The following is a 17,220-nucleotide window of genomic DNA, read 5'->3' as shown; positions in this document are numbered from 1 at the left end:
ACAAAATTTTTTAAAAATCACTTGGGGGCTAGTACAGATAATCTGAATAGGAGATAATTTTGCAGTGTTAAGGTGTTTCCCCTTTTGAACACCTGCATGGTAATACATTGTGACTAGTTATGACAGTTCTATCCTGCCTGGGTCCTGGGACAACTTTCACTGGTCCAGAATGTAAAAGCTGGAGCACAGTTTTGCAAGGAACCAGCTGATGGCATGCTTTAGGAAAAGCAAAAGCTGTTTCCAGGATTATCTGCTATGCTGGTTCAGTCTGACAAGCAACACACAAATAATCATGGAATAGCGCCTATGCACAAAGTACTTTATCTATTACTGTAGAAATACCAAAAAAAAAAAAAAAAAAAAAAAAAGGAAAAGAAAGAAAAGCTTAAAATGAATTTACAATCTGCTTAGAAAAATTAAGTTATTTTCCTATACAACCAGATGAATCTGCCTGGAATTCAGGTTTAGGGGCGTGATGAAGAGGAAATTAGAAGACACGATACAGTTAGCCTGTGGAAGGCAGAAGAGAAGGTGAAGATTTAAGGCTCAGGGAACAACCACACCAGGGTTGCCTGTGTCTGTCAAATTTGTGTCACTTCACTCCTGGGCCATTCCAAACTTATTCAACTCAGGGTCAGTTCTCTAAGGTCCTTGTACTCAGCGTATTTGCAAGGTAGGTTTTTATAAAGCCTTGACTAACCTCCACGACCTGAAAGAGACATTCTAGAAACCACCATTAATCCTGTTTCATGAGCAAATATGACCCAACAATTAGAATATGGTTAAGGTGGGGACATTTAATTACCAACCAATTTTGTGGAATAAGCAAGTTACACCTCTTGTCTGATGTAGGACAGACAGGTCAGAACCTGTAAAGCCGGGTCCCTAAATAGTTTCTGTTTCCACCCCACCAGCCCCTGCACCACCCCCTGTATTGGCCCACATCTTTAGTCTGTTAAAAAAAAAAAAAAAAAAAAAAAAGAAGGGACACAAAGGGTCTTTCCACGGTGTGTAGTCCTGAGCAATGCCCGCTCTGCTTCCCTGAAGAAGGCTTCGAAGGCTTCAAAGGATGGGAAGTAACTAATAAAGACAACCGCTTTAACTTCTCTAAGTGATCATTAATGAATAAAGAACCCCCAGGCTGCTCTCGAGGAGAGGGCGGTGCACCAGTACTCAGCGGGTTGTCAGAGCACCTGAGTGTTCAGAAAAGAGGAGGATGTGTCCTGGTGAAGACAAAGCCTGCCCCTAACTCTGCTCCCAAAAGGCGCGGTTCCATAGGAAGCCTAGCTACTGGAAGTGGGCCCATTTGCCCAGGACCCATTTCCTTGGGGGTCCCAGCAACTACCGACCCCAAAACTCAAGTCCTCGAAAGCATCCCGCCCTGGCACGGACTCTACTGGCGAGCTCCGCCCTGCCCCCGACCAGACACTGCAGGGTTCAGCCCTGCTCGCGGGAGCGGCAGCCTGGGGTCCCCGACCCCCACAGCTCCGAGAAAAGGGCCCTCCCTGCCCTCCTCGCCCCGTGTCCCTGCCCCAGAGATAGGGTCATACCTGCGCCCCACATCCCTGTACCTCGGAGAGAGGACCCCGCCCCGCGCCCCCTGCCCCAGAAGGAGGGGCCCACCCTGCGCCCAGGGGCGGGTGCGCGTCTGGTGACCGCGCTCTCGCCTCCCGCAGCCCGCGCAAGCCGCGTCAGGGCAGAGGCGGGGTGGGGCGCGGTTAAAAGGCGCTGCAGGTGGAAACGGGGCCTTCACCCCAGCCAGGCCGACAGCCCGACTCCCACTCGGTCACCCGCCGGAGAGCGGCGGCTCCAAAGCCTGCCTGCCCGCCCCGCTGGAGCGGAGGGCGGCGCCCCGAGCCCAGAGTTCGGGTCCTGGCCAGCAGGTAAGCAGGACACCGACGCCCTGCGACAGGGATGGCAACCCCCAGGGCTTGGGCGGGCGGGACTGTATTAGGGACCAGCGGGCAGAGGAGGTCCTCCGAGAAGCCAGAGAAGTTGAGGTCGGTGTCCTTGCCCACTTCCTTGCGGAAGGTCAAGCCCCCTGGCTATTGTCCCCAGGTGGGCCTGCAGCTGATTGTGGGTGGGTGCCCGCTCTTGGGACTGCCAGACATCCTTATCTATCTCTCATCCGCATCCTCCGGTCTGCGCGCCACCGGCTGGTTGTGTCCTGCTGGCGGGTGGGCGCCGCCGGCGCCGCCCCCTCCTCTGCAGGCTCTGAGGAACGAGGATGGACTGGTTTGACTGCAGCATGGTGCCCCTCTGACTTGCACGACAGGTTTTATAAATGTATCACATTGTGTGTATAAGTGGAGGGGGCCTGTGCCCCTTTCCTCCATTTCCTTCGTTATGTTTTGGATATTCTGCGTTGTGGGTTTTCTTCGCTTTGGGGAAAGGAGATCACCAATGTGAGGCGCTTGGATATCAGGGAGCAGAAAGCCAAGTCAAGGGATGGTGCTTAACTTCAGCCAAACTTGCAACTTGGAGCGGGAGGATAAATCCTTGAGAGAACTGACCAGTATGAGCTGCATGATTTAAGTCTGAGGAACTTATGAAATGCAGATGACAATAATGTGAACAACAGTAATTAAAAATAATTGGTGACACATCTCAGTTGAGAGGTGCAGGCACTAGTCTCTACTTCCTGTTGGATAAAGGAGAGCAGCCCTAGATGTCCCTGTCATCCTATTTTGCTGACTTGGGCTGGCCTCCCTTCTGGGGGAGCAGGACCGGAGACTCGGGTGAGTGAGGTCTGCACACAATTATGGAAACCTGAAGGGGTTATGGACCTGTAGCCATGGAGGGGGGGCAGTGGGGGCACCTAGCCCAGTGACTTCTGTGTCCCCTAAATGGACTCTCACTGTCAGTTGGGTGCTTGGTTGAGTTTAACCGTGTGCTCTTGTCTTTTTCCTCAAGTAGACTTTATGCTTTTCTCGTCCCAGTTCTAGCAAAATCTAAGCAGTGTTCTAGAAGAAAATGTCCTGACCCAAAGACTCTCCTTAGAATTGCAGGATGCTGCTCAAAACTGCTCCTGTGGAGAGCTTTGTGCAGTTGTTTGGACCGGGTAGAGTCTTTGAGGATGTTGTTTGCACTGTGCCAAGTATGGGGGAGGTGGGATGGGTTATGAGGAGAGAACACCAAGTCTCCAATCCGTCACATAACTGGGGAATGTGAAGGGCTCCCCTTTGCCATCACTGCCAGGACTAAAATCTGAAAGGTGTTAGTCAGTCCATCTGTTCCACTGGTTGATTTTTTTTTTATAAGACAAATTCTGATACAGGCAATGGTGACTTTATTCTTTTTCTCTTCTGAATTACAAGAAAGATAAGAAGGAAAAGGATTAGGTAAGGTCTGGCTAATCCATTTCAGTAGGATGAAAGGAAAATTCCAACTTGCACATCCTCACCATGCATCTTTTGATTCAATGGAAACTTTCCAGGAATTATTAGTAGTTTGTGCAAATTAGCTAAAATATTAAAAGAAATAAATTTGTGGAAAAATAGTTTTCAACCCAGGCTTCTTGGTCTGTGAGGACAGAATCCTTCCAATAGGTACACTGTCATAGGTTAAGATTTCTGTTTCACTTGCTTAACCCATGAGCATGGAAATAAACCCTGGGGGACCTTTTTCATTTTTTCCCCCAAAGTTATTTAAATCTAGTTGAACTTAAATGTTTGGAAAGGACAGAGATTTGCTTTAATGAGCAGACACTGCTAACAAGACCCAGAGAAGGGAAGTTAAATTTAATGGAAATGATTTTTGTAACTTCCAGTTCTTAAGTGAAGTAAAAAACATGTAATTCTATGGATTGTCTGTTTTTATATTTAAACTCACAGACAGAAAAAAAAGTTTCAATTTTATTGAGTTAATTTTGAAGAAGTATATGAATCTCAAATCCACTGTCATCACTAGTCATTACTTTGAAAGCATAATTACTGAAGTTTTTCATCATTACATTTAAAATTCAACTATTGGGTTGTCCCTTGAGCAACCTGAGATTTTTAGAGATATAAGATATCAATTCTTCTGAATTAAAGAAAGAGCATGAGATTTTTTTTTAAACTGCCCAATTCCTCAAACTCTTTCTCATGCTTGTTTTTTAATGCTTGAGGGGTGGGCTTGAGATTTGGGACTGGGTATTATTATTATTATTATCATTATTATTATTTTGATAGGGAAAAAACTACACTAAAGAGCACTTTTGGTTTGTTTGTTTGTTGTTGTTGTTTGCATGTGTTTAAAAGTGTAAAGCATTGGGTAATTGACAGGATCTGAAATTGCTCTATAACAATTCTTCAGATGAAGAAAAACTACCCACAAAATTCATTCAAAAAATTTGTGTGGCAGGAGTTAAGAGCATGGTAACAGGTACTATTTTTTGCTCAACAGGTGACATCTTTACTGACATCCAGAAATCAAAGGAAGTTTTTATTTGTATCTTCACTGTGCACAGCTGACTTCCAGGCAATCAGGTGGTGGAGGCAGGAAAGTCTGAAGCCCTTGAGGAGGGACCTTGCCCTCATTTCTTCAAGCCCGACTCGCTGGCAGTCCTTAGCAGTAAGGCTCAGGTTTGCTTGTTTGCTTGGTCCTGTTTTCCCTTTTATGCACGCACACTTCTCAACTCTCTAGAGCTCGTGTGGACGTTGTGAGGAGTGTGTTCTCTTCTCAGATCTATCAAACATTCACTGAATGACTTTGAAAGGCCCACAAGGGAACAGAACTATCTAGAAGGTGGAAGATCTTTACCACCCCTATTGTATGCTGAGGGGTAATGCTCTAATTTTTAGGCCTTTAGTGAAACTGAAATGGCATTGTTAAACCCATCGTGATTCAATTCTTAAATAAAAAGTTTTAAAATGACAAAGAAATCACATTGCTATTAGAATGCCAATAGACCTAAATGATTTGAATTGTGAAAGGAAAGAACAATTGATCTTTATAATACTTTGTGTATCCTCAAAAGTAAGGTCACAGCGTTACTTATTTTGGGAGTTAAATATTTATGACTGGACCTCTAATATCAAGAATTTGGGACTGGGAAATAGCTCAGTTGGTAGAGTGCCTGCCTTGCAAGCACAAGGCCCTGGGTTCAATCCCCAGCACTGCAAAAAAAAAAAAAAAAAAAAAAAAAAAAAAAAGAATTTGGCATGAATATGTTCACTATAATTTGATAGTTCATAAAGCCAGATACAATTTACCTTCTTAAGTTTAAATATAAGCACATGCTTATAAGGTGACCACTACTGAAGCTAAGCATACCTATTTGTTACTTATAAGAAACTCAGAAAGGTTCCAGTTAAAACAAACCTCTGGTTTATAAAGAAAGAGTTAATAGTTCACTTTTTATTGAAATAGCTCCTCCCGTTGGCTCCAGCTATGTTGAAACAGGAAAGCAAAGAGGGATTTCATTTATTGTCATTGCAAAGGGTTCCAATGGGTGCAGTAATTTTGAAAAGTAATGAGTGACAATTTCCCAAAGAGTGTTATGACTTCCAATCTTCTCTAACCAAGGTATTTATGAAACATTATCCTTGGGGTTATGTGTTTTTGCAAGGGAAGTCTCGGCTTCCATGGCCCCCACTTCTTTTTCCAGGCCCATTCTTTAGTCTGCCCCCACATTGGCCATAGAACCTTGGCCCATTGACAAGATTTGGAGGGGGCGGGGGAGTGGAGCCCAGTGCCTTCTTTAATCTGACTGAATCTTTGGCTTTCTGTCTGTCACCTCCATGCTCCCATGAATCCTTGGGTGGGTCAGAGTCTCCTGGAGGCCCCTAGTCCTTCCCAGTGACTGCAGCAATGTGTCAGGAAATTTGGGACTCAGTAACCCCAACAAGGCACACCATCCTGGCCATAGTCCCAGAAAGTTCTTCAGTTCACATCTATGGACTTTCTCTTATTTTGAAAACCAGGAAATTTATCCTTCTCCAGCCATTGGGCCACTCTCTCATTCTGAATAGCATTCTGATAACCTATGGAAATCCCCCCAAATTAAAAACAATTCTTATATGATCCAGAAATCCTATTTCTGGATGTATGCCCAAAAGAATCAAAAGCAGGGTTGTAACAATATTTGTACACTCTGTTCATAGAAGCATTATTCAAAAGGTGGAAGCAACCTAAGTCTCCATTGACAGATGACTGGATAAACAAAATGTGGTATAAGCATACAAAGAATTAAAAAAGAAGGAAATTCTGACATATGCTACAACATGAATGAATCTTGAGGGCATGATGCTAAGTGACTAAAGTCAGTCACAAAAAGACAAGCACTATGATTCCACTTATATGATATATGTAGAGTAGTCAATATCATAGACAAATGATGACTGCTGAGGTCTGGAAGCAGAAAAATATGAGGAGTTATTGTCATGGGTACTGAGTTTCTGTTTGGGAAAATGAAAGAGTTCCAGAGATCTATTTCACAGAAATGTGAATATACTTAACACTACTGAACTATACACTTACATTTAAAAGTACTTTAACAAAAGCAAAAAAGACAATGAATCTTCTAGAACATAGAAAAATGATGCTCATCTCATCTCAAATTTTCTAGTACTCTAGGATTTAATTCTGCTGGGAATGGAGACTAGAGTTCTCAGAAAGTATGCTCCTGCTCAACATCTCTTTCGTGTTTTAAAAGACAGTTTTTAGAATAGTTTATCTTTGATAAGATAGGGACATTAAAATAGAATTTCTGGGCCAGGGTGTAGCTCAGTGGTAGAGCACTTGCGTAGCATGCACAAGGCCCTGGGTTCTAGCCCCAGCATCACAAAAAATTTTTTAAACTTTAAAAAAGAAGAAAAGAATGTCTACCTTTTATTGAGTGTCAATTAAAATTATACCATCTGATCCAAGGATTGTCCCTACTACTCTTGTACTTTGGATTCAGCTATCTTATTTTTCTTTCTAACTTTTTAAATTTTTTATGTTCTGTCTTTTTTACGTTTTGTCTTTTTTCACCTCATGTAGAGTTTTAACTTCATGTTCACAGGTTTGAGCCACTCTGTTTGCATGTGGGGGTCTGAGTCATTTTCTTTCTTTCTGTGACTTTAAAATCGCCACTCCTTGGGCTAAGGGAGATGTCCCTGCCTGCCTTACTTGATCCTCTTAACTAATGAGAACAATCATTGAGAATCCTCAATCCCCTATCTTTTCAAATCTTCAGCTATGAAATTCTATTGCTCTTTTCTTTTTAATTTAAAAAAATTACTGTTCTTCCCTAAAGTCTAGGTTAAGTTACTTCCATCCTGTGAGTTTCCCATTTGTGCCATAGAGTGAGCTTCTCAGCTCAATATTCGTTTGGATTTAAGAATCCAAATGTTCTTATCATATTCTCTTTTAAAACATCTGTACTCCATAGTATTTGAAAAACTTTTAGATCTATAAACATTTTGACATCCTGGGCCAAGGCAGGAGAAACTTTTTGAAGCAAAACATGGATATTCCTAGCTCTGCCCTGAAGGCACTCTTCTGCCCTCCCCTCATGATGTGTGCCTCAACTTCCAGAGCCTGTTCAGAAGGAGGAAGAATCAGCACGGAACTACCAGAGGGATAGTGGCAGCTGCTTCCTTACACGGAAACCTAGTGTCTTTCTGAGAAAAGTGTGGTGTCTAAAAGCCAAACCCAGGGCAAAAACTGAGTTTCTCAGAAAACCAACTAAAATGGGAGCTGCACTTCTATATCACAGGACCGGGTATAAAAAATGTTGCTTCAGGTGCATTTTACCTCCCACTCAAAGGGGGAGGTAGTGTGGGGATCCAGGCACTTCTGAAAGTGGGCAGGCTTCTTCCATTTACCCAGCTGCTTTGAGGAGTAGCTAAAATGATCAGAGGTCAGGTCAGTGGAGAAGGGCACAGGACCTGGGAGCTTAGAGGGGAAGGCTGACCAGTGTCTTTTACCCATTCAGGGACAAGAAAGTCTAAGACCAGAAGGCAGGACGACACTGGTGACTCCATCATACCTCAACGGTGGAAAAATTGCCTGAGTGCATTCTTCTGAGGCAGGTGTCTTCCCTTTTCCAAGGATTCTCAAAGGGTCCATCATTCATCCTGTCTTCTCATTTTATTTTGTTTTAAGAATGTACTGACCAGTTCTTCGGTCTTCCTTGACAATGTAGGATTAAAATGCAGCTAGTGAATTATAGTCAACATTTCCATAGTTGTTAAAGGAGTCTTTTTTCTCTCAGGATGTTAAATCAGTCATTTGCATTGAGGCAGGCTCTGGGCTAGAGTGGCAGTTGGTTCCCTTCAACAGTGGCTCTGGTGTGAACAAGACCTATTTTTTTGAGGTCGGTTACATGGAAGAATAAGGAAGCAATCTGTGTAAAACTTTCTAATTCTATTGGAAGAACATGTTGATACATTAGCTTTCCTAGGAACACATGATTATGGCCAATGATGTTATTCAAGCTAGATGTAAGTATAAAAATATTGTATAGCATGAACTAATAAGTATTTGGCTTCTTTTTCCCCTCCTTAATCTGCTTGATAAACTAGATAATGTCATTCTAACAAATGATTTTTTTGTTGCTTCTTAGATAAGCCATCAAATAAATAAAATCTGTGGAAATTCCATGAGCCCTTGAGTAAAAACAAACTGATACAATGTGCACTTGTATAGTGATTAAAGGGAACTTGACCAGGCACAGTGCTTGCACACCTATAATTCCAGTGACTCTGGAGGCTGAGGCAGGAGGATCCTAAGTTTATAGCCAGCCTCAACAATTTAGTGAGACCCTCAGCAACTTAATAGTATTCTAACTCAAAATAAAAAGTTAAAAAGTACAGGAAATGTGGTTCAGTGGTAGAGCCCACCCCTGGGTTTAATTCCTAGTACCAAAAGAAGGGCAAGGGGAGCTTGGACATGAATTTGTTGACCTGTGTTCCTGGATTAATGGCCAATAGCAACGTAATAGATCATCTTAATTCAGTAGAACCAAGATGATCCTAAACATAAACCTTCCCTCAAAACAGTTATTTCTGGTCAAAAACACCAGAATGTGTTTATAGTGGGCCTTCCTTATTAGAAAATCTCTTACTAGCAGACTAGGGGGTTAAAGTTATAAAATATCACAGTTTAAAACAATTTTTCTTGTGTCTATGACATAACCATAATACTTCTTTATCAATTCAGAGGCACTTTGCCCTTTTGCCTATTTAGGAATAAAACGGCACAATGGATTGGGGGACCCTGCACACTTTCATTGGGGGTGTGAACAAACACTCCACCAGCATTGGGAAGGTGTGGATCACAGTCATCTTCATTTTCCGAGTCATGATCCTTGTGGTGGCCGCCCAAGAAGTGTGGGGTGATGAACAGGAAGACTTTGTCTGCAACACTCTGCAACCGGGATGCAAGAATGTGTGCTACGACCACTTCTTCCCCATCTCCCACATCCGCCTGTGGGCCTTGCAGCTGATCTTCGTGTCCACACCAGCACTGCTGGTGGCCATGCATGTGGCCTACTATAGACACGAAACTGCCCGAAAGTTCAGGCGAGGAGAAAAGAGAAATGAATTCAAAGACCTAGAGGACATTAAAAAGCAGAAAGTTCGAATAGAGGGGTCCCTGTGGTGGACATACACTGGCAGCATCTTCTTCCGAATCATCTTTGAAGCTGCCTTTATGTATGTGTTTTACTTCCTCTATAATGGGTACCACCTGCCCTGGGTGCTAAAGTGTGGGATTGAGCCCTGCCCCAATCTTGTTGACTGCTTTATTTCCAGACCAACTGAGAAAACGGTGTTTACGATTTTTATGATTTCTGCATCTGTGATTTGCATGCTGCTCAATGTAGCTGAGCTATGTTATCTGCTGCTGAAAGTGTGTTTTAGGAGATCCAAAATAACCCAGACCCAAAGAAATCACCCCAACCATGCCATAAAAGAGAGTAAACAAAATGAAATGAATGAGCTAATTTCAGATAGTGGTCAAAATGCAATCACAGGTTTTCCAAGTTAAGCATTTCAAGACAAAATGTTGTCACATCCTAACATTTGTCTTCTCCAGGAGAAGACAACCTGAAAATTCTCTCTCTAAGCTGAAGAGTTTGTCTTTATAAATGACTTTCATAATAAATAGATACTTGAGTTCACTTTTTGTAGAATACTTATGCCATTCACATGTGACATAATCAAATACATGGTCCATCTCTGTGTTTGAAAACAAAACACTGGTTGATTACTGAGCCTTGAAGTCACTTTAACAAGTTCATTTTATGTGGACCATCCAACCTAGTAGGTTTTCCTGAAAATTTATATTTCTGTTGTTGTTAAGGAGCATTTTTCTAGAAATTGATACTTTTATTAGTAAAAGATATTTTTATAGGATTGAATGTTTTAGTTCTGACTTTGAATTTATATAAAGTATTTTTATAATGACCAGCCTTCTTTACCTGGAAAAACATACGTTAGTTTTAGAACTATTACCACAAGTATCTAAATTTTGAATTTGCAAAGGGTCTGTCTTGTAAATATTGTTTTGCATTATCTATGGAGAAATTTATGAACTGTCATGATACTCTCAAGGTGGGAAGTGTTCTTTGTACAATATATTTTTACTGCTTTTTGAATGTAGATGGAGCTGTATGGAAGTGGGATGCTTTTTAAAACTAGCCTGTTTGCCAATCATTTATAATGATCACATTATAAATGTGATCAGCTCAATAAAGTTCTGCACCATTGCTTAAGCCTTCGTATGTGCTTTGGGTCTCTACTCCTTCTGGGTCTCTCGCTGCCATCACTAGTGGTGTGATAAGTTGGTTGTGTTACTTTTGTCAGGGAGGCCACCAGCTACTGTGCTTAAAGGTGCTAGGACTTCAACAGGGATTCTTGCATCCTTGTGACAAATAAGCATAGGTTGAGTTTAGCAGCCTAACAGGTCCTCAAGCTTGGATAGGGGTAGGTAGGCTGCTTGTAGGACTCTCAGAAAGTGTCCTTTGGGTCAGTTCAGCCTTGATAAGGACAAGATTAGGAAGATTTTCAGCTGTCCTCATCCATTCTGTGTTGCTATAACAAAACACCTGAGGATGGGTAACATAAAGTAAATAAATAAATAAATAAATGTTTATTTAGCTCACTGTTCTGGAGTTCCAAGAGCTTAACACTGGCATCTGCTCAACTCTGGATACATCAAAACATGGCTTCATGATCAGAGCATATATGGAGGGAGAGCTCACATGGCAAGGCAGGAGGTAAACAAGTGAAGTGCCAGGCCACCTTATAAACAATCTACTCTCAAGGGTCTTCCTGAAAGGCTAGCATTGATCCTTTTCCAAGGGCAGTACCCCATGACCTGATTACCTTCCAATAAGCTCCACCTCTTAAAAGTTCCTCCACCTCAACATCACCACACTGGGCCCCAGGCTTCTAGCACATGCTTTGGGCAATACACTCAAACCATATCCAAATGACAGCAGCAGCCTTCAGACAAAGCTTGTTTTTTGAAAGACTCATTACTTAAGCCCTTCAGTTCATAGTGACTTTATACTCAGAGATGGGGAAACCTCTTTCTGCCCAGGGATTTCCAGATTGAACACAGAGGGAAGGTGGGTGTGAATGAGTCAGCCACAGACTGGTCACTCTTGGGAATAATGATGCACACACAAACGTAACTCCTGTATAAAAGGATGGCCAGCCTGAGGCAGTGTAATTCAGGATACCTGATGAATAATGGCACTAATCCAGGGGTCTCTTAATGAATAATGAACATATATGAAGGCTTGCTATGGTACTCTGATTCCTAAAGGAACTGTTCAGAACTTCTCTCCAGAAAAACAAAAAAAGTGATTCTCATTTTCTTCACAGTCTAAAGCAAATCACAGATGTATCAGTTCATCTAAATATTCTAGTGCCAATCTATAAAAATCAAGAATTAACTTTTTAAAACAAAGTCACAATTTCATCATCACTACTCATCACTGATTTGTCCTATGATGTTCCTTGCATTTGAAGTGGCTGTATAAAATGAATCCCATAAAAAGGAATGGGGAAGGATCAGGAGTGGATAATGCATCCTTGGTACAATCCCAGGCTGGATGGAAGAGGAATTTCCTTTGCACTCTGCTCTTGGGAACACTTCTCTCCCTCATAACTATACATATTTATTTATAATATGTAATAATATGTACACATAAAATACACAGAACTTCACTATTTGATGTCTCTGATTGGATTAATTTTAACCTATACAAACACCTTGGATCCCATCACGAATTCAAGGTAATAAAGGTATATCTATTACCTCCAGAAGTTTACTGTGCTCCTGTGTGTGTGTGCAAGAGCATTTAATATAAGATCCACGTTTTTGACAAATTCTGAAGTGTACAATACTATATAGTTAACTACAGACACAATGTGGTATGGCAAATCTCTAGAACTTATTCATGTAGTATCACTGAAACTTTATACTCACTGAATAACAACTCCCCATTTCCTCAAACCATATAGCCAGCCCTGGACACCACTCTTATATTCTTTATTTCTATGAGATTGACTATTTTAGACAGTTCTTATAATTATTAGTCCTTCTATATCTGGCATATTTCACTGAGCATAATGTCTTCTGAGTTCATCCATGTGGTAGCATAAGACAATATTTCCTCCCATGTTAAGGTTAAATAATATTCCATTTATACATATATGCCACATTCTCTTTATTCAAGCATGCATAAAAACAACAACGAAGTATCATTTCACACCTGTTAGGATGGCCATTATTAAAATAATGGGGCTGGAAGAATAGCTCAGTGGTAGAGCTCTTGCCTAGTATGCACAAGGCATTGAATTCCATCCCCGGAATTGCTAAATAAATAAGTAAATAATGAGTGCTGGTGAAGATATGAAGAGACTGGAACCCTCTTGTTCTGCTGGTGGGAATGTGACATGGTGCAACTGCCTTGAAAAACACCATGGAGATCCCTCAAAATATTAAAAATGGACCTACCATATGACCCAGCAATCAGTATTCTGCATGCATGCCCAAGTGAAGTCAAAAAAAAAGTTTGAAGAGATATTTGCACATTCACGTTCACTGTAGCATCATTCACAATAACCAAGGGGCAAAAACAACCCTCTTCTCTATCTTCTAAGCCTTCCTTTTTCCTTTCCTTCAGCTCTTAAACCTTGCTAGATGCTTCTTCCCTCCACCTATGTCACCCCCTTTCCATCTTCTCCAGCCTCCCATCAAGGTCTTGAAAGTGGCGGGCACCCTCTCCCCCTCTCCCTACCTACTTCTCAGCACTGAATCTGGGTCCATTCTCTCCACTGAACCAAAGCCATTATCAGCACCAATGACTTCCTGAACACAAAATCCAATGGTTTCTTCTGAGTTGTCATCTACCTATGACTTTTAAGAATCTTTTTCTGGATTCCTAAATACTTCCTGACTTAACCTCGGATCTCCTAACCCACCTCCAACTATGCCTCTATCTCCTGTTGCCTTCTCTTCCCTTCCCCAATCCCTGAGTGAAGCTACCCCTAAGAACCATTCTTTTCTCACCCTACACTCTTCCTTGGTAATCTCGTTTATCTGCACAATTACCTGTGAGGTCTTAGCCCCATGAGGTAAGAGAAGATAAATAACTTGCCCAGGGTCACAACTAATAAACAGCAGAGCTCAGAGTCACATCAAGGCAGACTGTCTGCAAAGTCCTGGACTTAACCAGAACTGCCTCACCTCCCACAACTCTACAAATGGTGACCACTTGTAATGTGTGAACCCACATATATATCCCTCAGTTTCAAGTTACCTATTCATGACTTAACACTTTTCCAACCGACCCCCCACCCCTCACTCTGGTCACTCTGAAGCAAATCCAACATACACCATTTCATCTGTAAAATTTCAGCGTGATCTTTTAAGAATATGAAACTGAGTCATAAAATGGCAACTTTTCTATACCTAAAAACTGTTCAAGTTGTTTTCCAGGAAACAGGCACAGAACCCTAGGACATAGCCTAAAATGACCTTCAGAGCCTGGTCAACCAAAATTCTCTGAGAATGAACAGAACCTGAAGAAGAACAGGACCTTATGGATATAGATTAGAAGCAAGAGGTGCTGCCAACCATAGCAGGACCAACTGGAATTATCCACTTGGTCCATGTTCCAGCTGGACTGGGGTACTGGGTGCAGATTGTTCCACCAAAGGCTTCTGATTACAGCCCATCAGCCCTCTATTTCCCCTTATCCTGGGCCAGTTCCTTCATTGCTGGTCAACTGGGGAGACAGATCTGAAGATGTTTTCTATATTCTTGTTGGTTGACTAATAATAAAACTCTCATTTTACAAAAGCAGTGCCATAGCATTGAGTTCTATGTGTACTAGGCAGCACATACATACAAAACTTTCAAAACACAATACCAACCACTCTGGAAAGCAGTATGGAGATTCCTCAGAAAACATGTAATGGAACCACCATTTGACCAGTATCCCACTCCTCAGCATATACCCAAAGGACTTAAAATCAGCATACTATAGTAACACAGCCACATCAATGTTTATAGTAATTCAATTCACAATAGCTAAACTATGGAACCAACCTGGTGCCCTTCAACAGGTGAATGGATAAAGAAAATGTGGTGCATATATACACAATGGAATATTACTGAGCCATAAAGAAGAATGAAATTATGGCATTTGTCGGTAAATGGATGGAACTAGAGACTATCAAGTTAAGCGAAATAAGCCAATCTCAAAAAGCCAAAGACCAAATGCTCTCTCTGATATGTGGATGCTGACACACAATAGGTGGCGGGGAGGGAGGAGTGGAGGTTCACTGGTTTGACAGCGGGATTGGGGAAAAGTGGATATAGGGATGGAAAAGACAGTTGAATGAATAGGACAAATGTGTTTCCTATGTTCATATATGAATACATGACCAGTGTTAATTCCACATCATGTACAACCACAAAAATAGGAAGCTATACTCTGTCTATGTATGATATGTCAAAATACATCTACTGTAATGTATAACTAAAAAGAACAAATAAAATTTTTAAAAAACCACAATACTAAAACTCCAGTCAATATTCACAATTCCCCAATCATCCTATAAGAGTTCCTTTCTTTAAAAAACTTGTTACTGGCTTGGTGGTAGAGCACTTGCCTAGCATGTGTGAGGCACTGTGTTTGATTCTCAGCACCACATATAAATAAATAAAATAAAGGTCCATTGTCAACTAAAAATATATTTTTTACAAAAAAATTTGTTATTTGGGGATAGTTATAGATTCATACACAGGTGTAAGAAATAATGAAGAGATCTCATGTGCTCTTTTGCAACATCTTGCAAAACTATAGTACAGAGGCCTCTTGATTTATGATGGGGTTGCATCCTGATGAACCCATCACAAGTTAAAGATACACTACATAGATAATGAATTTAATCCACCCAGCATTCTGAACATCACAGCTTAGCAACACAGCACCCTGTAGAATATCTGTGGTTTCCCCTCATGATCGTGCAGTTGGCTGGGATCTGTGGTCACTGCCACAGCTCATCATCACAACAGAGGATCAGACCACATATGACCACATATTGCTATTCCCGGGATGATTCCAATTCAAAATTCAGAGTATAATTTCTACTGAAAATCATTTTAGTGCCATTGTAAAGTTGGAAATTTAAAAGTCAGAGTGCTTCTAGACAAGATCACAACCAAGAAATTGACATTAATATGGTCAGAATACCAACATTTCCATTACCATAAGGAGTCCATGTTGCCATTTTCTACCCACACTCAAATCCCTCCCTTCTCACCCACCGCTTCTGCACCGCACAGTAAGGCCTGGCAACCACTAATATGCTTACTACTTCTATAATGTTACCATTTGAAGAATGTTACATAAGAGGAATCACATACCTGAAAACCTTTGGGAATCAGATTTTTTCTCTCAGCATGATTCTCTGGAAATTCATCCACATCCTTGTGTCTTTGATAATTTGTTTCTTTTTATTGCTGAGTTGCATTCAATGTTATACATGTACCATGGTCTGTTTAGTTATTTGCCCAATTAAGGACATCTGGGCTTTTTCTGTTTTTTAATTTATGTGAATAGTGAACATTCATGTACAGGTTTTTCTGAGAACAAGTTTTCATTTCTGTATAATGAATTCCCTGGAATCCAGTTGCTGGGCTGCATGGCAGACACACCATTCAATTTTAAGACACTGCCAAACTGTTTTCCACAGCAGCTGTACCATTTTACATACCCACTAGCAATGTATAAGCCAACCAGTCTGTCCTCATCCTCACCAGCATTTGGTGGTGTCACTGCTTTTATTTTAGGCATTCTGATAGGTTTTATTTTTGCTTCCCTAATTGCATTAGCTGAAGTTGATCGTCTTTTCATATGTTTATTTGCCATCTCTATATCCTCTGCCTTTTACCCATTTTATAATCATATTCTCTTTTTACTGTTGAGCTTTGAGAATTCTTTATCTACTCTAGATACTAACTTGGATATATATGTGTTCCACAAATAATTTCTCATTTCTGTAGCCTTAATACAAATTAAACACACCTCCGTAACTTTTTTATCATCTTCTTAAGGGTATCTTTGCAAAACAAATATTTTGCATTTCATTAAGAAGTGAATTTATCACTTTTACTTTTATGGATTGTATTTTTTACTGTCAAGTCTAAGAACTCTTTGTCTAGAGATCTTCTTCTTTTTCCTAAAGATTTTATAGTTTCACACTTTACAATTAAGTGTGTGGTCCATCCTCAGTTAATCCTTACATAAATCTGAGATTAAGTTGAGGTTCTTTTTTTTTTTTTTTTTTTTTTGCCCGTGAAGGCTCACTAGGTCCAGTACCGTTTGATGAAAAGTCTACTTTTCCTTTATTGAACCACTTCTGTCATTTTTGTTGTTGTTTGCAAAAGAAACAATCGAATGTGTCCATGTCTGGGTTTTCTGGTCTGATCCATTGACCTTTGGGTTCATCGCTCCACCAGTATTCAACTGTCCTGATTATAGTAGTTATCTTTGCCGGCACAAAGGATGGTAGGGACATAGTTTTTCCTGGGATATTTGGTTGAAGTAAAGACGTTATTGTCTAAAATGTTTCTCTGTCTTGCTAGGATTCCCCTTTACTGGTCCTTTGCCTGAAGACAGAAGGCTTTTCTTGGGTCATTCTCTGTGTCTTTGTGTGTTCCTTGTGGTGTTTTGAGCCACTGGCTTTCCAACCCCTCTGCCCTCAGCATGAACTTCCCAGTGGATCT

The 17,220-nt window shown here is 41.1% G+C and overlaps 1 protein-coding gene across 4 annotated transcripts; it reads left to right on the top strand.

Moving 5' to 3' along the window:
• The first annotated feature begins 1,213 nt into the window (after window positions 1-1,213).
• GJB6 (gap junction protein beta 6) lies at window positions 1,214-10,679 on the top strand. 4 transcript variants are annotated; one of them, XM_079137219.1, is made up of 4 exons: window positions 1,215-1,883; window positions 4,387-4,554; window positions 7,904-8,031; window positions 9,157-10,679. In XM_079137219.1, exon 4 carries the CDS (start codon window positions 9,172-9,174, stop codon window positions 9,955-9,957), a length of 786 nt encoding a protein of 261 aa, XP_078993345.1. In that variant the 5' UTR covers window positions 1,215-1,883; window positions 4,387-4,554; window positions 7,904-8,031; window positions 9,157-9,171; the 3' UTR covers window positions 9,958-10,679. The 4 variants fall into 4 exon arrangements, with proteins under 4 accessions (XP_078993347.1, XP_078993345.1, XP_078993344.1 ...); XM_079137218.1 differs by having other exon boundaries at window positions 4,387-4,565; XM_079137221.1 differs by lacking the exon at window positions 7,904-8,031 and having other exon boundaries at window positions 1,214-1,883; window positions 4,387-4,565.
• Window positions 10,680-17,220: the final 6,541 nt, after the last annotated feature.

The sequence above is a fragment of the Sciurus vulgaris genome (genome assembly GCF_902686455.1).
Source record: "Sciurus vulgaris genome assembly, chromosome: 4".
In the NCBI taxonomy this organism is placed as follows: Eukaryota; Metazoa; Chordata; class Mammalia; order Rodentia; family Sciuridae; genus Sciurus; species Sciurus vulgaris.
This window is presented reverse-complemented; position numbering and strand designations above follow the sequence as displayed.